This window comes from Petaurus breviceps, unplaced genomic scaffold, assembly GCF_028583685.1.
Source record: "Petaurus breviceps papuanus isolate PSGF00001 unplaced genomic scaffold, PetGlider_PUasm1.0 174, whole genome shotgun sequence".
NCBI lineage: Eukaryota > Metazoa > Chordata > Mammalia > Diprotodontia > Petauridae > Petaurus > Petaurus breviceps.
In genome coordinates, this window is record NW_027185761.1 from 15,082,520 (window position 1) to 15,104,030 (window position 21,511).

The 21,511-nt window shown below is 40.1% G+C and overlaps 1 protein-coding gene across 1 annotated transcript in view; it reads right to left on the reverse strand.

Annotated features, from left to right (window-relative positions):
• Positions 1 to 399: 399 nt before the first annotated feature.
• ISY1 (ISY1 splicing factor homolog) overlaps positions 400 to 21,511 on the reverse strand; it is a 224,957-nt gene continuing 203,845 nt past the window's right edge. The window contains exons 3-12 of the mRNA XM_069083796.1: positions 19,955 to 19,977; positions 19,069 to 19,120; positions 18,429 to 18,494; positions 17,088 to 17,130; positions 16,123 to 16,235; positions 11,388 to 11,505; positions 9,766 to 9,888; positions 5,360 to 5,472; positions 4,499 to 4,585; positions 400 to 907 (exon numbers count right to left, since the gene is read on the reverse strand). Of these exons, the coding sequence (XP_068939897.1) occupies positions 800 to 907; positions 4,499 to 4,585; positions 5,360 to 5,472; positions 9,766 to 9,888; positions 11,388 to 11,505; positions 16,123 to 16,235; positions 17,088 to 17,130; positions 18,429 to 18,494; positions 19,069 to 19,120; positions 19,955 to 19,977 (846 nt within the window). The 3' untranslated portion in view covers positions 400 to 799. The remainder of the gene's footprint in view (positions 908 to 4,498; positions 4,586 to 5,359; positions 5,473 to 9,765; positions 9,889 to 11,387; positions 11,506 to 16,122; positions 16,236 to 17,087; positions 17,131 to 18,428; positions 18,495 to 19,068; positions 19,121 to 19,954; positions 19,978 to 21,511) is intronic.

Here is a 21,511-nt window from a genome sequence, read left to right on the forward strand (position 1 = left end):
TGAGTGAAAAAAGAGCTGAGTGACTAGAAGGATGGTGATGCCCTCAACAGTAATGGGGAAAGTAAGAGGAGGGGTCCGTTTGGAGGGAAGGAGAATGAGTTCTGACTTGGAGTGCTGAGTTGTAGATGCTTCCATGATGACCAGTGTGGGATGTCCAATAAGCAGCTGGTGATACAGGACTTGGGGTCTGGAGATGGATACGCAGATATGAGAGTCAACTACATAGAGATGACGACAGAGCCCACGGGCCTTGAGGAAGGTCACCAAATGAGAGTGTGGAGAGAAAAGAAAAGGGTCCGGCAGAGGAGACTGAAAGGGAATAGATAGGATGCGAATCAAGAGATACCAATGTCAAGATACAGAACTTCAATAAAATCAGACCAATGAAAACATGGCAAATTTTCTTTCCTAAAAAAGTATTTAATAAAAATATCTCAACAATGATTAGATATTACAAACTTCAAAAGCAAAATTATTTATACAGTAATAACATTTTTATACAAAATAAATTGCTGAAATGTTCAGCATGTGAACAACCCAACCAGGGACAATTAGGGACAGCATACCAAAAGTGGTAGACCGTCTTTTGGACTAAAAAAAATGGATTTTTATGACTTAAGGATGGAACTAAAGGAAAAATATTACTATCAAGCAATCTCCAAAGCTAACAGGAAAGTTATTGGAGAAGGACCACCTTTCACCTGTTGTGACAGTTAGTATCTGTTAATGAATAACACTGGGTGGACGGCGAGTGCGTGTAGGCCCACTGACGAGCTCCAGTCCAGGCGACACCAAAACCCTAAAAGCCAAGAAGCCTTTTTGCCTCCTCGCTCTGGGCCAAGAGGGTCTCACTGGCGTACTTCTGCAGGAGCTCCATCTTCTTTCTTCGTACAAGAGCTTCCTCGATCTAAACATACAAATAATGAAGAGTCTCACTCTGTGTCCAACGAACATCTCAAGTCTCTTCTGCGTAAGAGCCCAGTGCTAAAAACACTATCTAGTGAACATCCAAGTGAAAAGTAGAAATGTCATCAATGGTCAAAACGGCCCACTTACGTCACCTTTCTGGCTCAATTTCCTCATCTGTAAAATGAGGTCCTGGAAAATCTCTAAGGTCCCTTCCAGCTCTGAAATTCTTGGAACCATTATCTCTACTTAATAAGAATAAGAGCTAGCACTTATGCAGCATTTTAAGGTTTGCAAAGTACTTTACAAATATCATCTCACTTGATCTTCATGACCACCCTGGGAGGCAGATGTTATTATCATCACCATTTTAGAGGAAACTGAGGCAGACAAAGGTCAAGCGACTCGCCCAGCATCACTCACTAGTAGGTAACTCAGACCTTCCTGACAAGGCCAGTGGTCTATCCACTGCACTGCCTAGCTGCCTGAAAAATATGTGAACTAGTAAATGCCAATCTTCATTCATAATTTTAGGGTCTGATAGAAGCCAATTTCCCTGCCCAACCCACAACCCCGCCAAATGCCTAGAATGACCGAGACACACTTCTTTAGTCTGAAAAAGAACTAAAATGTCAACCATGTCCCATGGAACCCCAAGGACTGGGAGTGGGTCCTTGCCCAGGTCAGTACTTGCCTCAGAGGGAGATACTTTCATCTGAGATGTTCTACCTAAGTCCTTGTATTCTCATCGATTCTTACTCAGAAATAATGACCTCCTCTCTCAGTGCTCTTCTTTCCCATGGAAAAAGAACCCTCTTTTAGTGTCCAATTCTACTTCACTGCCATTTCTACCAGAAACTGGTTCCTTCCCCATGACTCCAGCTATCTCAGACACCTGCCTTTGGGTTTGGGCTCATCTAGAGGTGTTGGCACAGATCGGGGTCAGGAGGCAAAAAGGGACTTTTCCTCTCTCTCATACCCTACTTTCACAACTGGTCACCAAATCTTGTGATCTTATCTTTGCCATCTCTCCTGCTCCTCTCCCTTCCTCTTCAGTCACACAGTCCTCAAAGTATTTTAAGCCCTTCTTCCTCATCTGGACAAAGTAACAGCCTCCTAAATGGTCTAGTCCAGAGGTGGGGAATCTGCAGCCTCAAGACCATATGTAGCCCTCTAGGACCTTGAGTTTGATCTTCTGATTGAGTCTAAATTTTAGAACAAATCCTTTAAGGGGATTTTTTCTGTGAAGACTAGGTTCAGTCAAAGGGCACACTTGAGGGCCTAGAAGGCCACATGTGGCCTCGAGGCCACAGGTTCCCCACCTCTGGTAGTCTATACCCTCTTGGTTTCATCCTGCACAGGGCAACCACAATAGCCTTCATGAGGCACAGGTAGGGTCGTGTAACTCCTCACTGCTTCAGGACAAAGGAAAAACTTTGTAAGAATATCCTTTGCCTCTTGCATTCAGTCAGCCTCCTGCACTCTCCAGCCCCATGAGGAACAAGGTCCTTGGAGGAAGGGTCAGGCTTCTTCTCTGGCTTTGTAGTCCAGTGCTGGTGCTAGCACAAAGAAAGCCTTTAATAAAGTTTTACTTACTTGAGTGGAACTAGAGTATGTTAGATTATGCTCATCAGAATGAAAAAAAAGATTGTTTTTTTCTTTCAGAATAATTTCTTGGTTACTTCCTAATATTTCACAAGATAAAATGCAATTCTGTCAAGAAAACAAACACCCTGCACTACAGGAAGAAAATGAAGACTAGATGAGCAGAATGAAAAAGGAAAACCTGGACACTTCTGTACAGAAAGGTACCCTAAGAAAGGTCAGGAGAGGGCTGTGGGGAAGCATGGGCCCTCACATATTCAACCTAATCAAAACACTTAGGAGTCACTTAAGCAACCCTTACTGAGAATACAAACACTTACACCAGAACCAAGGCAAACTGTCTTCATAGGAAGGTTGGCAAAAACGATGGTGAAAAGCAAGAAACATCTTCCTTGTTCTGATGGCAGCGGGGCTTGGAGTCAGGAACACCCAAGTTCAAATCTAGCCTCAGACACTAATCAGCTGTGTAGCCCTGGACAAGTCATTTGACACAGGGGTGAAGCTGCCTCCATTTCCTCACCTGTAACTTGGGAGTGATAACAGCACCTACTTCCTAGGGTTGTTTTGAGGAACAGTGTCTAGCACATGGTAAGCACTATATAAATGCCAGCTGGTGCTGTGACTGTTACTAGCACTACTACTACTACTGCTGCTGCTGCTGCTACTACTACTGCTACTGCTACTACTACCACCACTATCACTGCTACTGCTGCTGCTACTACTGCTACTACTACTGCTACTGCTACTACTACCACCACTATCACTGCTACTGCTGCTGCTACTACTGCTACTACTACTGCTACTGCTACTACTACCACCACTATCACTGCTACTGCTGCTGCTACTACTACCACCACTATCACTGCTACTGCTGCTACTACCACCACTACCACTGCTACTGCTGCTGCTATTACTACTACAACTACTGCTACTGCTGCTGTTGCTGTTCCTACTGCTTCTGCTGCTACTACTTGTGCTGCTGCTACTACTGCTGCTGTTGCTGCTGCTACTGTTGCTATTGCTGCTGCTGCTGCTACTGCTACTACTATTACAACTGCTGCTGCTGCTAGGACTACTACCGCCACTGCTGCTGCTGCTAGGACTACTACCGCCACTGCCGCTGCTGCTAGGACTACTACTGCCACTGCCGTTGCTGCTAGGACTACCACCACCACTACTGCTGCTGCTGCTAACGCTACTGCTACTACTACTGTTCCTGCTGCTGCTACTGCTGTTGACGCTACTGCTGCTACTACTGTTCCTGCTACTGCTGACGCTACTGCTACTACTACTGTTCCTGCTGCTGCTACTGCTGCTGACGCTACTGCTACTACTACTGTTCCTGCTGCTGCTACGACTGCTGCTGTTGTTGCTGCTACTGATGCTGATGTTACTACTGCTGCTGCTGATGCCACTACTACCACCACTGTCACTACTACTGCCACCACTACTGCTGCTGCTAGTGCTGCTGTTGCTGCTGCCGCTGCTTCACCCTATAAGGAAGACAGCAGAAATATTATGATTTTACAGCTGAGGAAACTGAGGCTCAGAGGAGGGCAGTGACTTGCCCATGAGTCACAAAGCTAGTGAGCGTCAGAACTGGGACCTACACCAAAATCTCCTCCCACTACATAACACAATCATTTGTCAGCACTATCATTTGAAATAAAACATATTCTGAAACATATTTAGTAAGTAAGTAATCACCAAAGCAAGAAAGAAACCCCTCTGCCTAAGCCACGACTTAGCCAACCTCCTTTTGGAGAAGGCCATTGGAAGGAAAGTAAAAACAGATGCTATCATTATTTTTAGAAAGTAGCTGGTGAAAAAGGGGGAAAAATCAGGTTCTTGGAGCATGAGGGAAAGGAAAACAAAGAGTGATCTGTGTGTACTCTGGGTGACAAACATGGCTCAAGGGATTTGGTGACAATATTTTTAAAGGAAACTCTTCCCTCTGAGGCCACAGCTGCACAGGTCTGCTCCTTACCTCTTGCTGAGAGGGCACTGGGACGTGAGCAATAAATTTCTGCTGCCCTTCTTCTCCTTCTTTCTCTTTGGCACTCTCCTCATCAGACTAGAAAATGGAAAGCAAAATTCACAAACCACCCAACACAACTCCCTGGTAGGTGAGCACACAGTATGGATTAACCCCAATTACTGTCTCACCTTACAAGTACTAAATGTGCCAGAAAAATGATGTCCCTGTTTTTTTCAAATGCCATGCCTAGAGCTCCAGAAGCCTGAGCTTTGCTCACCATCAGGATCTGCATTTCTGATTCGATTCCTTCTCTAGCAGGAGGACTAAATTTCAGTTTTCCTGGGCCTTCTGATGCTTTCTACTTCCCCTGCATCAAGTCAGCCAATGGGAACAAGAACAAGCTTCCTTCCATAAACCAAGCTCGAGTCAGAGCAGAAGTTGGTTTGCTTGTTATATTCTGTTACTGTCTGCTGATTCCTACCATCACTGAATCTGGGTCTCTGCTTTCAGTTTCTATCCATCCTGAATAACACACATATAGTATTCCTAAACAACTTTATATGATCTCATCCCCCTTATTTGGAGAAATCTTTTTACTCCTCTGGGCTGGGCCTGAGTTTCCCATCTATGAAATGAGAAAGATGGACTAAATAATTTCCAAGGTTTCTTCCAGTTTGAAATTTTGAATCATATCAACATCTCTGGTGATGGGCTGAGCCTGATTTAATGAAAAGGCTTCATGTTGTGCAGGTCCCAAATGTTTCCATGCAAAGAATAAAAAAATACAGTTCTTCTACAACCAAGGATAGTGGACTCAAAGGGACCAAAGAGAAAGTGAAGGTGATCTGGTTCATCCCCTCGCCAGGATACCTCATCATCATTCACAGCATAGATATTTATTTCTTCCTCCTCCTCTTCTTTGTCACCTCGTGCAAGCCGGGCCTCTCTCTCAGCTTTCCACTTCTCTACTGCTTCTGCTATGACTGATTGAACACAACAAGAACAAGTGTTATTCACTCCCCATTCTAGTCTACATTTATTCAAAATCAAAAGAATGACCTTCTCCAGTTGTGCTACTGGGAGGAAAGGGAAAGAGTGAATGAATAACCACCCAGGCTGATGCCCACCTTTGTTCCGAACTTCCTGACCACAAAAACATCCCCAAACAATTCTCTACTCAGGATGTGCTATTTCTTCCCAGTTCAATGATTCAGTATCTGTAACCTTGCTTGTGGGAAAACAGTCATGAAAAAGTATATAAGGGGGCACAAATCACGAAGTGAACTGGCATTTTTCTTCCATGCCCATTACTTACCCATGATGTATGCATTACTATAGATCCTGAATGTCTGCTGAATGTAAACAGAGCTCTCAGTTTTTGTAACACTTCAAATGCTTATGTTTCTGAGATAAAAATTTTTAAGATATGCTTAAGTTTACCTTTTTCTTGATTCGCCCTTTTATATTAACAATTTGACATATAAACAGATCTGGAAGTTAAGCAACTGATTATCTTTTTGTACTCTCAAAATAATTAAATGTAGAATGAAAAAAGGTACAGTCACCACAGAGTTCAATTTCTTTTTCCTTTATCTAATTATAGGATCAGATTTTTTAGAGCTATAAAGGGAGGTCATCTAGTCCAAGTTTTTTCATTTTATGTTTTATAGATGGACAAAATGAAGCCTAGAAATATTTGGTGACTTGTTCAAGGTTGGATCTGGGATGCAAACCCAGATCCCTTTGACTTCAAATCCAAGACTTCCAAGTGAATTTGGCAAAATTAGTAAATGTTCTGCATAGGGTAAATTTCTGATGGGGGCAAAAAAGGAGAGCTAAGTACTAGTGGGTCACCCCACCTATGCATGGGGCAGAAAGAGTGATCTGGGTAGCAGAAGTGAAGAGGTATTTGAAAGGAGAAGTAGAAGTAACAACATGGTAAAGACAAACAGCTTTGAGGGACTGAAGCACTTCAATGACTTCGATAGCCAAGACTAACTCCAGAGACCAATAATGAGCTGTGCTCCCCACCTCCTGATACAGAGGTGAGGGACCAGATAGAGAAGGGGACAAGCATTCTGGAGTCCAGCCTGTGAGAGACTGTTCTTGCCCTCGCCCTGACACTCACATACCATGCGGCCATGGGAAGTTAGTCCCCCTTCTCTGGCCTTGGCCTCCCCCCCTGCCAAAGGAGGTGGGAGGTGAGATGCTCTTGAAGGTCCCTCCCAGTTCTAGCACAGCATGAGTCTGTGATCTAAGGTCTGCTTAAGAAGAGAATGAACAAAGGTTATTCTCAAAGAGTTAACAACTGTATTTAATTTATGTTTGAAGTCTTGTAGTAAGTGCTAAGTGGGTGATGCGGAAAGTGCAACGAGCTAGGGAAAAGGACCAAGCGGTACAGCCATGACATCAAGGTATTTACATCATACATAAAATGGGGAAGGGGGTGCTAAAAAAGTGAGAGAAAGACAAGAATAAATGCATAAATTTCAAGAAAAGACGTGAGCATAGGAAAAAGCAGATCTCCACAGAATTAGACAGAAAGAAACTCAGAAACAAGGCTGATTTTTCACACGCACTTATGAGTAACTTGTTACATGAGGAAATCAGTCTTCCAAGCCTAAGAAAGCTCAGTTGGAGTGAATGGTCTAAGGAAGAAGCCACCATCAGAGACATGAGTGTAGAGTACAGCTGTGAGGGGAGGACTGGCTCTGCCATGAGGGAGAAGGGGGGCTCTTCAAACACCACAAATAGACTGTGCACGGGCAGGCTTGGCAGGGTGGGTTGGAGGTGGAGTCCTGACCAAAGGTAGCAGTTCAGATAAGCAGCGACCATTCAATGGAGACCGTTAATGCAGAAGCTGAAGGATCTGTGTTGCTGAATGTATACAAACCCCCAGAGTTCCACACGACCATCTGGGGAAAAACTCTCTAAAGGATAATGGACTCAAATTCCCTTCACTCTCACCTTCTGGTGCCTACAAACAGGGCTGTAAGTGACCGAGCTGTCCAATGAAAAGGTTTCACCCAGAGCTGGGGGGGATGGGGGTCAGTCTACTCCTGCCTCTGATGGCAGCCGTGTGATTCTGAACAAGACATCTAACTTCTCTGTGAAATGTCTTTTCTGTCATTTAAAGGACAAGGATGAGAGCTCACGGGACTTGTATTAAAGTAAGGTCAAACAAAATAATTGTGAAGCACTCAGCAGAGTGCCTGGCACACAGTTAGTGCTTAATAAATGCTTGTTCCAAAAGAACTCATGAAGTCTGAATGCAGATTGAAACATACTTTTTCAGCTTTATTATTCTTGTATTTTTTGGTCTGCATTTTCTTTTGCAACATGGCTAATAGGGAACCTTTTTGCATGACTACACATGTATAATCTATATCAAATTCTCAAGGGGGGGAAGGGGAGAAAGGAAGAGAAAGAATATGAACTTGAAATTTGTTTAAAAGAATGTAAAAAATGTTTCTTTACGTGTAACTGTAAACGTTTGCTTACATGTCTGCATATAATTGAGAAAAAATGCTTATTTTCTTCCTCTGAAGTGTTTTACAAATTTTAAGATACTATATAAGTATCAGTTATTAATGTTACAATCAATCATTATTAGAATTCTAATCCTAACTTAATGAATCAGGCAAATCACTTATAACTCCTGGGTGGAGAGCTATTTTTGGAAATGGCTATGATGTAAAGCAAAAGGCCTCAAAGAATTGAGATGATATTTGTAAAGAGCTGAGCGCCAAGCCTGCCAAAGATGAGGCACCTAATAAATGCTTGTTTCCCTTCCCTTATTTTAAACAAACACCTCTGCACCTCAATTTCTTTATCAATGCAATGGGAAACATTATTCCTATGAGGATCAAATGGGAACACAAGATAATGGATGTGAAAGAACTTTAAGAAGCACAGAGTACTGACAATGCAGGATAACGGCTTAGCCCAGGGGCGGGGAACCTGCAGCCCTCTAGGGCCTCAAGTGCAGCCCTCTGACTTCACAAAGTTTGGGTTGTCAGTCAAAGGGCTGCACTTGAGGCCCTAGAGAGCCCCATGAGGCCTCCAGACTCCAGATTCCCCAGTCCTGATTTAGCCTATTCACTTCCTTATCTGTAAAATGGGGATCATGCTAGCTAATTTACAGGCTTATTCTAAAGATCAAGAGATTAAAAAACCCAAATACGATCATAGGAGGCATTAACAGAAGCACCATGTTGTCATAGCATCTGTTTAACTAGGAGTGGCAAGACTGATTCCAGTGTCTGGTTTGTAGTTTCTATGATCTTTCTTTTTTTGTGGTTTTTTTTTTTTTGCTTTTTTTGGAGGAGAGAAGGTAGGGCAATGGGGTTTAAGTGACTTACCCAAGGTCACATGGCTACTTTTTGGGTTTGATCTTTTTTTTTTTTTTTTTGAGCAATCAGGGTTAAGTAACTTGCTCAAGGTTACACGGTCAGTTATTTCTGGGTGTGGTGCTAAGAGCCCGGATTCAATCCCCAGGTCATCCCGACACTGGAGCCAGTGCTCTTACTCACTGAGCCACCTGGCTGCCCCTTTATGATCTTTCTTATAAAGTATATCAGTCTATGTTAGCTTTTTGGAATTTTAGAACTGGATAATTCCCTTCTGGGAATGCAAATGAATTTATATAATTTGCTCAAGAACTGATAAATATGCATAAGCATTTATACACAGCGATATTAATCACTGAGGATTGAGGTCTTTCTACTCATTAGGATCTTTGTACATTAAAAAGTTCTCTCTCCATCCCTGACTGAATATGAGTTAACATTCAGATGTGGAACTCCAAGGGGAAAAGTTATAAGAACCTCTCTCTTTGAGGCTCTTTGACACTCACTTGAAAGAATAACCTAAGGTCACAGGATGCCTGGCACTGGCCAGGCAAGAAGCCGGGAAGATGCACAACTAAAATAATGATAACTGTTTACTGTCCTATATACCTGTGCAGTTTTCATTGTTTTTCACTTTCCTTTACTTTTATCCTTAAAACAATTCAGGAGGTATCTGATTATGACTTTATAGATAAATGTTCTATCTGTTCTCAACCTCCTCATCTGACTTGCAAGATCCTAAAATCCTTCACATCCCCCTGGAAATGTATTCTGCATGACTTCACATGCAGAGCTGATATTACAATGCTTGCCTTCTCAATGATTGGGGGAGAAAATTTGGAACTAACATTTTTAAAAATACTAAGTAAAATAAGTGTTAGAAAAAGAATAGAAAGATGCTGTTCAAATGGTCATCTGCCCGTATACCTTTCTTTTCATGCTCCTGCTCTAAAGGTTCCAAAATGCCATCATCTTCATCTCGGTAACCATAGTATTCAGCATCAATAGCCTTCATGAGTTCAGCTCGAGTTTTCCTTGGAGGAGGAAGGGCTAAAAGAACCAAGAGCAACAAAGTCACCTAGTTATATACAAACAAAACCTTTAACTGCTAAGAAATATCAACATTTTGTTCACACTAAATTTCTAGAATGTAATGTAATATAAACTTGGTCTTACAGTCTCTGCCTTTCTAACTAATCCTTAGGTAACTTCAGAGAGATATAGATGGATGCTACCCATAGTAGGCACTTAATCAATGTCTACTGATTAATTTTGTACTTCTCTTCAATCAAAGCAGACACTGTAGTGGAAATCCCAAAATCTGACAAGTCCTTTAATCTTTCTGGGATGAAGTCTCCTCATTTGATACATGAGAACTTGAGCTGGATAAGATTTAAGGTCCTTTCCAACTTTTAATCCTATATTACAATATAGAACTCAAATATTTACCATCAAACTAAGAGTCAGGACCTTGCCTTTCCTCTGACATGCCTGGTTTCTACAACAGCTTAATAATATTCCAGCCCTCAAGGCTTCCTCCAATACCACAGCACAGGGGGGAAGAATAATTGGGTTCTTAAAAGCTAGGCCAATGAAGCTTATATTCAGATAATTTTACCAAAGCTGGAAAGGCAAATGCAGAGCTAGGGACAGACTATATATACATATGTGTGTACACACACACATGTATACAGATAGACAGAGATACAGATATGTGTGTATGTACATATACATACATATAAAAAAATCAGAGAGAAGCTTAACTTGGAAAATCTCAGCACTAGATCAAGCAAAAGGGGGATAAATTTTATTAGTTACAACTTGTGAAGTCATCTATTAAATTATGGAACATTTTATGGGCATACCCAGACCCATAAACTATTTGAGGCATTGTCAATCAATAAGTATTTATATATCACCTACTATGTGCCAGGTACTAGGTAAGCACTGAGGAGACAAGAAAAGGAGCTGCTTACAATCTAATGGAATATGAATTATACCAAATCATAATTATCCTCTCACTGTTTCTCTCTCTCTGTCTCCCCTCCCCCCCCACACCATGCCCTATAGAAAAAAAATTTCAAATCTATAAGAGAGAATTTAGGAAATGAGTAACCACATGAATTATAAAATTACAGCATTTTAAAGCCAGAAGGGCTTTAATCGTTGAGTCTGGACTCCATTATTTTTCAGATGAGGGAAACTTTTGCCGAGAGAGATGGAAGATCCAGACCTTAGGGCTTTTAGGTCCTAAGCCTGACTCCAAGTCTGCTTCTCAAGCTCTTCCCAGTACAGCAGGCTGCCTTCTTATTTCAATTCACAACTTGCAAACAACTAGCAATAAGATGTAATTATGCTTTTTTCCTTACTTTTTCCTTTAAACTCACATAACTGTGAAAACTGAAGTACAAACTACAGAAGTTACATACATAATGCTCAGAAGTGAAAAGAAACGCAGACTGTAAGTCCTATACTGGAACTAAAGAGCCCCGAATACTGAAACCTGAGTTTGCAATAAAATTGTACAAAGTATGTATGAAGTTACTTACGCTCTTTTTCAAAAAGCTCTCTGACACCTGGTAGGTCTTTAGCTGCTCCAAAGTATTTGTAACCTCGATTTCCTGGAACCTCTTTCCCTTCATGGTCTAACATTTTAGGGCCAACTTTCTTATATTAAAAAAGAAAGAAAAGAAAAAGTCTCATTAAAAAAAGTTCTCAAAGAAGGTGCTTTTGCCCTAATGTTTATGAAGTCTTCAAATGAATCATAACAGATAAACTTATACCCTGACACGGCAAGGTACAGAACATTCACCAAAATTCATAGACTGCAAGCTCCTTGTGAACAAAGACTGTTTCTGCTTCTGTCTTTGTATCCTAAGCACCCAGCATCAAGCCTGTTACATAGAGCGATTAATACATGTCCAGTAGATTTAAAGTACCGGACACCTAAAAACAGATGTATGGTAGACAAAGACACAACCTACTGGGCCACAGCAAACTCTTTCCTACCTACTCTCTTTAAGTTAATGTATAGTCACTTTTTCAAAACAGTGCATTTGTTCAAGAAGTGACATGACTCCGAAATGGCAAAATATGTATTTCTTTTATCCCTGTATCTTTATCCCTGGCTTCTAAGGGAGAAGGCTGCAGAAGGAAAAAAGTGAAAAGAGGACTTGAGCCAGAGGATAAGAAAGTCATAATGGGAACTTGGAGAGGATATGGACTACTGATACACATTTAATCTGCAGAGAAGAAACTGAGGAAAAATTTTAGGAGTCCAATCTCAAGGCCAAAGTCAAAGACAACTAAGGGACCATAAAAGGATGAAAGAGGATAAAATATTATTAAGCAGTGATGTCTGAGGATAAGGAGAAGGTAGTTGACAAGGCCAAGCCAGATAGGTCAGAAAAGGTAAGCAGAAATATAGAATTAAGCGACAAAGTACACTGCTGATTGGCAAATTGGTTATAAAGAGTTTTAACTTTCAAAAATGAATAATGGGCTGTAAAAACTTCTAAGCAAGCACTCAGGAATGAGGCAGGTAATTTTAAGAAATGAGGCTGAAGATCTTAACAACTGCAGAGTCTGCAGTATTTCCACTTCTGCCCAGCTGTGTGACCCCTTGGGGCTGTGAATGGAGGCTCATCTACACCCTAGAGAAAGTAAAGGGCTGAGAAAAATGTTCCTTCCCCTGCCCCCAACTGTTAGGCAGGACAAAGATTTCTAAAGGAAACAGAATCAATGCTTTAATGAACAAAAAGGATTCCGAGGTGAAGGAGGGGAGAGCTGAGCACAGACACAATAGGAAAGGAGAAAAGAGCTGACTATTCCAAGGAAAAAGAAGCAGGTCATCCTCCATGAATGCTACAGCAAAGCCACAGATACTATCAGGGGAGATGGCATCCATTTGGAACAGGGGAAAGAGATCAGAGCAGTAGTAACTGCTGACAATTAAAGCAATTATTTGTCCAGCTGCTAACAAGAGGTTTGTCATACATATTCCTATAGCATGTATCCAAGACATTGTAAAGAAACTTCCTAGACCTATCAAAAGATGACAACCACTCACTCATGGTGATTGATACTGGTACAAAAGGCAGTTCCAGAAAAGAACTTTAAAAGTATTAAGTCTTGAGCAAGAAACTGAAGGCCATAAGGATACAAGCTATTTTTTCCTCAATTTTACCCACTTAAAACAAGGCATATAGAAGAAAAAAAATTAATTTGGGATGTGACTAGCTCTGGTTTAGCTGGTAGTATCCAAGAATGAGATACAGTACTCTGTTATCACTGCTATAAGACAGGACTGATAGATCCCTGGTTAAGAGATGAAGTACACACAAAATGCTGGTGAGAATGTATTTGCTAGGTGTTTTGCAATCTAATCAAAAGGACTTTAAGCTAAAAAGGATGGTGGAAGGACAACATTTTTGTAGAATACCCAAGTTAAACATTACAGAGAGTAACTAAAAAGGAACAGCAGGTAAGATATTAACAAATTCATGGAAGGCAAAATACAAAAAAGAATAAAAGCCCATAGTCTCTTAGGTGTATACTCAAATGCTTAAAGTTTAGGCAACAAATAAGGACCCAATACAAAGGGGCATATCTGACATTATGGGTATCAATAAGATTAGGGGAGGGGGGAAGAGGGGAGATGAAATCCATGACTGGACTATGGCTTTGGATGGGTATAGTGGAGTAGGGATGGGGAGAGGATGGTAGCATATGTGTATTCATGTATGGAAAACCAGGAGAAAAAGGAGAAAACATAATGGGGTGGGATAATATTTGGGTAATGGTCAAAAGAGGGAGAAATAGAAAGGACTGTCATTGATATATATTACAGACCACATGGACAGAAAGAGAAAATAGATGAGCAACTTGGGTAACAGATCATAAACCTGGCACAAAAGCATGGATACAGTGATGTAGTGATGGGGGACTTCAATTATCCAGACATCTGCTAGAGCTCTCTTTCTGCCACAAGTAGAACAGGTGAAAATCTCTTGACTTGCCTTAAAGATAATTTCTTCCTTCAAAAAGTGGAGGAACCAAGAAGGAAAAATTCTGTTCTGGACCTGATTTTTACTAAACAGAAGGTACTGGTAGCACTAGGAAAGAATTTACAGAACTCTGGCAGGGGAGTGACCACCCAATCCCGAGTTTGTGATAGAGAAAGAGAACTACATCTGGGAAGTCTGACATGTATCTTAGATTTGGGGAAAGCAGATTTCAAAAAGTTCAAAAGAAAGCTAGGTAAGATCCCACGGAGTGAGTAAAATGCTTCAGTGAAATTAGCTTCAAGGGACAATGCTCAAGAATGACATTCTGAAGACATAAAGGATATCAATTCCAAAGAAAAGGAAAAATGGAATTTATCTGAAGAGAAAAATGTGGATATGCATGGAATTCAAAGTTAATTTACACTTAAAAAATGAAATATCCAGATGGAAGCAAGGCCAGGTGTCAGGTATGCTAAGGCTAAGGATGAGCTATGGGTGGTGAGGAAAGCTAACAACAACAAAACAAAGGGTGTGGGCTTGTTCGTTTGGGTTTTTTTTAGCTATACTGGGGGTGGGAGAGTCAAAGAAAGGATGAGACCTTTCCAGGGACTGAACGGTATGATAAAGGCTGAAAACAAAGAAAAGAGAAAGGTGCTCAATTCTCATTTTGTTTCTGTTTTCTCTTTCTTTACACTAGAACAGAACAAAACAAAACAAAAAGCTAATAGGGAACTGCCACCCAAGATCAGTCAGGAGACAGTTGCAAGAGAATGTCAACTGTCCTTCAAGTAATTTGGCCCAGAGGAAAGGTGTCTTCTGGTTCTCAAAACTGGCATATATGATTGCCAGGTCAGTGGTTATTGGAAGATCATGGAAAACAGAAATATCATTAAGGCTAGAGATTTTTTTAAAATGAAAAGAGAATAGAAATTTGCAAACTATAGGCTAATGAATATGACTTTGATTCCTGGGGAATTTCTAGAATAGACCATTGAAGAGCTAGCTGGTAAATATCTGCGTACAAAGGGAGGCAGTGATTACAAAGAACCGACAGTTTTATAAACAACAAATCTGGTCAGACCTCATTTCCTTTTTTGACAAAAAAACTAAACCAGAGGGTGAGAGAAATGCCATAGACACAGTTTACCTAGATTTCAGCAGAACTTTTTGATACCTGATAATATTCTTATGGAGAAGATGAAGAGATAAGGATTAGACAAAAGGTAAAAGACATTAGAAATGAAGAGAAACCTGAGAATGGTTCAGAAAGTAATGCAATCAGAGGGATTCAGAGCTGGTTGGCTGGCCAAATTCAAAGAGTAACTGTTAAAGACTCAATGTCAATATGGCAGGAAATGTATAGTGGAACATCCCAGGGATCTGTGCTTGGCCCCAGGATATTTATTAATGACTCAAACAAAGGCTTAGATGGTATGTTCACCAAATTTGTAGATGACACAAAGCTGAAAAGTGTAGCCAATACTGAATGGCACTTGGCATCCAAAATCTTGAAAAGCTATAACACTGAGTTGAATCTAATAAGATGAAATTCAAATGGAATAATAAATATAAAGTTACCTGGATACAAAAAAAAAATAAAAGAGGGGAAGCTCAGATAGACAGAAGGTATCCTGAAAAAGATTTAAGGATTTTAATGGACTGCAAGCTCAATGAACCAGCAGTTTGATACAGTACAGTTATGTGTGCCATACTTTAAGAAGAATGTTGATAAATTAGAAGAGGAGGTCAATCAGAATAGCTAAGGGTCTTGAGTATATGTTATATGAGGTGTAAAGTATGAGTAAAAGGAACTGGATATTGAAAACACTGGATGCTATGGTTATGTTATTGACTTCGCTTACTTTTACTTTGTCATTCTAAAGAAAAAGCCATCATGGGCGTTTGCCAGCCTAGAACTGGAACTGGTTCATCCACCTAAGAAGTACACAGCTGCTGCCTTCAGAGCAACAAACCTCAGGTACAAACTCAAGTCCTCTGGGCAACTACTGTTGGCTTTTGAGACAGGGTATGGGGAGAGGGTCCAGACCCTAGAAGCCCTGAGCTTGGTAAACATCTTGATGAAATATAGAAGCTTTATCACTTTTCTTGGGTTGTGTGAATTCAATGAATTTCAAATGCTGAATGGGAACTTTTAAAGATATTACATTGAAAGGTGAGTATATGTAACAATTTTAAAAATTAGCCTTTTTAGTGAATTTTCTTTCTTCAAGATATGTTTTTCCAACAAATTCTATTAAAATAGTTTCATTTCACTTACTCCATAATCTGGACCTCCCAGCTCCTTTATCCGAACCTCCCAATGTCCTTTCTCTCTTAGGAGTTTATTGATTTCATCATTCAGGTCTCGAATTCTGAATTCACCTAAACCAGCTAAAAATAAAAACATTAAGAATTTTAGTTCTATTATAATTTTTTTTTTAAAGTTTCACACTAAGTACATGAGTGACGGAGGGTTCTCACTTTGCTAGCCCTGGTTATTAGGATACTATATGAGCTACAGTTCCTTTAACAATAAAGGAAAAGACAACATTAATTCTTTCACAAGCAAAAACCACTTGTACACCAATCTGAAAAGGTTAATAAAACTAACTACCTTCTCCAATATTCGGGAAACATGTGAAAACAAAACATATTATATCATTAACTCCATAAAACAGGTTCAACAGGAAACACCTAAACCTGCAAGATAAGGAATATTCTAGTAATCAAATGATTCTATATTTCATAACAACCAGCAAGCTCAGATAAGAAAGGAGGAGATTCAGCTGGCAAGAGAGGTCACACTGGGATCCACCTGTAACACACACTGAACTGGATTCAAACAGATTTTGCATTTCTTTGGGTTCCCAGCATTTAGCCCCATGCTCTACACATAGAAGATGATTATTGAATGGTTGGTGACTGACTGATTCTCCTCTCCAAACCAGAGAACATACATATTTTCCAGCTGGATTCTTCCCACTGCCTTTTCCCAGAACCTCTACTCTGGGTCTGTGCACTCATTTGTTTAAACCCAAGTGTACCCAAACTGAGCCCAACTTCGAGGAACAGTGAATAAAACACACTAATTTATACTTAAGGGTCACATCTTCTCTCCCACTGAAACGCAAGTTCTCTGAAGGTAGGGACAGTTAGTTTTTCATCTCTGCATTTTCCATGCCTATTACAGGTCTTTGCCAGTGCTAAATAAATGTGCTGAATTAAAAATGAACTCTAGCTTACCATTTTGAATTTGTGCCACTTTTTTTGAGATCTCCCCAATAATCTGCAACAAACAAAAATATTTTTGCATAGTTTTGACACTACTAAGATAACTTTATAGAGGTAATATAGGACTTAAAAAAAAACTTTTGTTAAATGCATCTTTAAGTTTTCATAAAAGTTGAGAAAATTAATCCCTCAAATTGGAAAATGTAAGTTTCCCTTCAAATTGTGCCAATTTTCAGGTCACTTTTTACTATGGTTAAATGATTTTTTAAAAAATCACTACTTAAGGGGCGGCTAGGTGGCGCAGTGAGTAAAGTGCTGGCCCCGGAGTCAGAAGGACCTGAGTTCGGTTCCAGCCTCAGACACTTAACACCTACATACCCACACCCACACACACACAAAACTAGCCATGTAACCTTGGGCAAGTTACTTAACCCCAACTGCCCTCCAAAAGGCAAAAAAAAACCCAATCATTACTTAGAATGGAAAAATCAGGAGTAATGAAATACAAACAATACTTCTGGGATTTCATTAGTATGGATGTATATCCTTCCAAAGAGGCATACTACTACTTCTCAGTGCCTTAGCCTTGTAGACAATTTTCATGAGTTGCCATGCCATAAATAAATAGACAAATAAATAAGTAAATAAACAAATCATCTAGCTGGTGAGTCAGTTTTCTACTGATGAGACTTCTTTAAATTTAGTTAGGATGGTCGATGGACAACAGATACAATGTGCAGTCCTTCTAGGTTGGCAGGACCAGAAAAATGTGTGCTCCAGGAGACATAACCTTTTAGAACTCAGGGTCACCTCAAGACCATAAGACAACATTGGAGTCAGATGTTAGTGGAGGAAAGAGGAACAATATATTCTAACACTGAATCATATAAACAGTGCTGTAAGCAGTGAAAAAAAATAGCATATCAGGGGCAGCCAGGTGACACAGTGAGTAAGAGCGCTGGCCCCAGTGTCGGGAGACCCGGGATCGGTTCCAGCTTCAGATACTTGGCACCCACACAAAATAACTGGCCGTGTAACCTTGAGCAAGTTACTTAACCCCAACTGCTTAAAAAAAAAAAAGAATAGCATATCAGACCACAGAGCTGAATAAAAGCAAGGTCTCCCATTGACCTCTCTGGCTGTTTCCTCATCTGTAAAATGAGGGGGAATGCTAAGGTGCTTTCTGTTCCAACAATGAATCTTATGATGGGCAGCAAATCCATATGCCTGCAATGCTATCACTGAGATACTAAAGTGGGGTCACTATCACCTATCCACAACCTCCACATGCATCTCTGATAGAACTACTAGCTGCTGAATGACGTGACACACACCCATCTATACCAAACATACCTGTCGTCGCCATTTCTCAGCTTTGGGGAGCTCATTACATTCCGAGGCAAGAAAAGGTCTTCGTTCCTGAATGGGAGAAAAATGCCGATGCTGCATTTATTCCAAAACCCAAATGATCTTCTAACTGGCTACAATTGTGGGGAGCTCCACGTCTGGCAATCCCAAACCTGCTTATGAGTTTTCATTCAAACAAAAGGTCCTTGTCCTCAGCCTGACTTCCTGAGTTTATTTCAGGGGCATCTGCTTGTTTTTGGGCTTCTTCTCTTTCCTTAACCCAATTTTCCACCAGCTATAACTGAAGGGAGGGCAGATGTCTAGGGGTTTCTTTTAAAGTACATTTTGTTTGAAGTCACCACGGCCATCTATTGCCACCATCAGAGACAGAATGGTGGGTTGACTAAACCATGGATCTCATCACATTTGGCAATTTTTTATTCTTAACTAGCTCTTTAGTTATAGGTGGCATCAGAAACTGGAACTCAAATATTAGGACCCATAAGGCCTTCAAATAGTATGAATACAGTAGAGACAACATAGGAATTCTGGAGCACTGAATGTCAAACGTTACTCAAGACAGAAGTCTACTGGAATCTATTTGTAACACATTTGAATTTAACAAATAAAAATAACATAAACCAACCTTAACTTTCCCTTCTTCAAGCTGAGCTTGGCGAAATCTCGCCAAGGCCGTCCTAAAACCAGAAGAGGAAATTCCATGAGTTTACTTTCAAAGATTTCCCATCATGGTAATTGTGAGTCAAGTGGATAACCCTAAATTGGCATCAGAGTCTAAGCTACTCATGCACATGACTAAGGAAATGCAGTGACTAAGCAGTGACAGGAAGATGGTTGGGAGGCATCTCATGCTGTCAGGAGTTCTGTGTTTATTCTGGCGCCTGGATAACCATCACTCCAAATTATAGTATCTTTATTTTAAGGGTCACAAAATCACACAACTGAGAGTTACTATAAGGAACAAAGGAGCTTTATAGCCTTTCCTGGGTGCGTACCTCTCTATTTCTGGTAATAAGAATAACCCTGAGTAACTTGATCTTGAATAGCTACTCCAGGAATTCCCACTCTATAAATGCTTTCCCTTGAAAGTGAAAGGCATGGGGCTGCTAGGTGGCGCAGTGAGTAGAGCACAGGCCCTGGAGTCAGGAGGACTTGAGTTCAAATCCAGCCTCTGAAACTTAACACAAAAACTAGCCATGTGACCATGGGCAAGTCATTTAACCCCAACTGCCCTCCAAAATGAAAAAAAAAATTAAAGGCACTGCTATCCATAATTAGTTCTGTTGATCGTGTACTAAACATTAACTAGAAATCATGATGAAAAGGACATGCTAGTGAATTTGGGAATAGATGAGAGATAAGTCTGCTTTGATGGCTGGTTTAAACTAGTATGCAGAGGGCATATAAAGATAATGATTCTCAAAGCACTCATAATCAATCTAAAGTGACAACTATAATACAAACTAGTTTCAGAAGGATATTTCAATTTAGAAAAAAAATTGGTTACTTACATGGCCTTTTCTGCATTTCGAGCCTGTGGAGAGAAGAAAGATTGGTCATATTTATTTAATATATTGCTTAGCTGAATGCAGTTTTGCATAATACAACAAGGGTGCACAAATACAAACCCATAAAAAAAACCCATTACAAAATGATAAGATAACAAAATCAAGGAGTCCTCCCTCTAGGATCCAGACTGACCACCACACTGAACAGTGATAAAAAGGGTTCTTAAATAAAGAACTTTAGAATTATTATAAAATAGGAAAGAATAAAATGGTATTCAAGTAATTTGTAATTTAATACTGTGGTCTATTTCTCAAACAGAAGATTTCCAAAGGGAAATCCAAGCACTCTAGAGAATGAACATATGAAATTGCCCAGTAGTGGCAACAGCGGAATGAGTGAGCTGTTGAGTGAGGTATTCAAGCTTCTTTCCCCTTTTGGGTCGTCTCCCTTGCCTTCATAAACTTTCCCTGCTAGCACCTCTAGTTCACATTCTGAATCAACACCACAAAGTTTAGCATTTAATTTCAACTGTACTTGTTTTGTGTTTTTAAATTTTTTTCCCCAACAAGACTGTAAACTCCTTGAGAGAAAGAGTCATTAGGTAAATCTGACTACACAAAGAGTTACAAGGGTTTGTTTCTCCTTTTTTCTAGTTCAATGATGGGGGAAAGTGAGAAGGAAAGCAAATTTATTTTTGTAAGATGAATAAAAATAAACTTAATTTAAAATCATAAACAAGATATAGATAGATCTATCTGTCTACGTCTATTTATCTGTTCATTGTGTATGCCTTGAATACCAAATCCTTGTCAGAGAAGTTTGGTACAAAGACTTTTTTCCCCATTTGACTGTTTCTCTTCTTATCCTAAGTATATCAATTTTGTCTGTGTAGAAGCTTTTCAGTTTCATGTAATCAGTTATCTCTTTTCTCTTTTTTAATTGCTACTATTCCTGGTTTGGTTAAGAATACATCTCCTTCCCAAGGCTGTGGGAGATATGTTATCTGCTTCTCTTGTAATTTCTTAACAGTATGATCTTTAATATGATGGTCTAGTATCCATTTAGAATGTATTGTGGAAGAGGGTGTATGATGTTGGTCTAGCCTTACTCAGTCCATATGGTGATGATAGCTATCATCCCATTTTTCTCCTGCCCTTTATGGCTCAACTCCCTGAGAAGGCCATCTAACAAACTAAGTACCTCCATTTCCTTTCCTCTTTCCTCTTTAACTCTCTACAGTCTGGCTTCTAACTATATCATTCAAACAAAACTGTTGCCTCCAAAGTTACTAGTGCCCTTTTAATTACCAAATCTAATGGCCTTTTCTCAATAATCATCCTTGACATCTCTGGCAGCCTCTGACACTGTCAGTAACCCTCTTCTTCATAATCTCTTCTCTCTTAGGTTTTTAGGATACCATTCTATTCTGTTTCTCCATCTACCTATATAACCAATTCTTTCTCAGTCACCTACGCTGGATCTTCATCCAGGTGATGCCTACTAACTGTTAGTGTCTTCCAAAACTATCTTTTTTCCCTCTACATTATTTATCTTGGTAT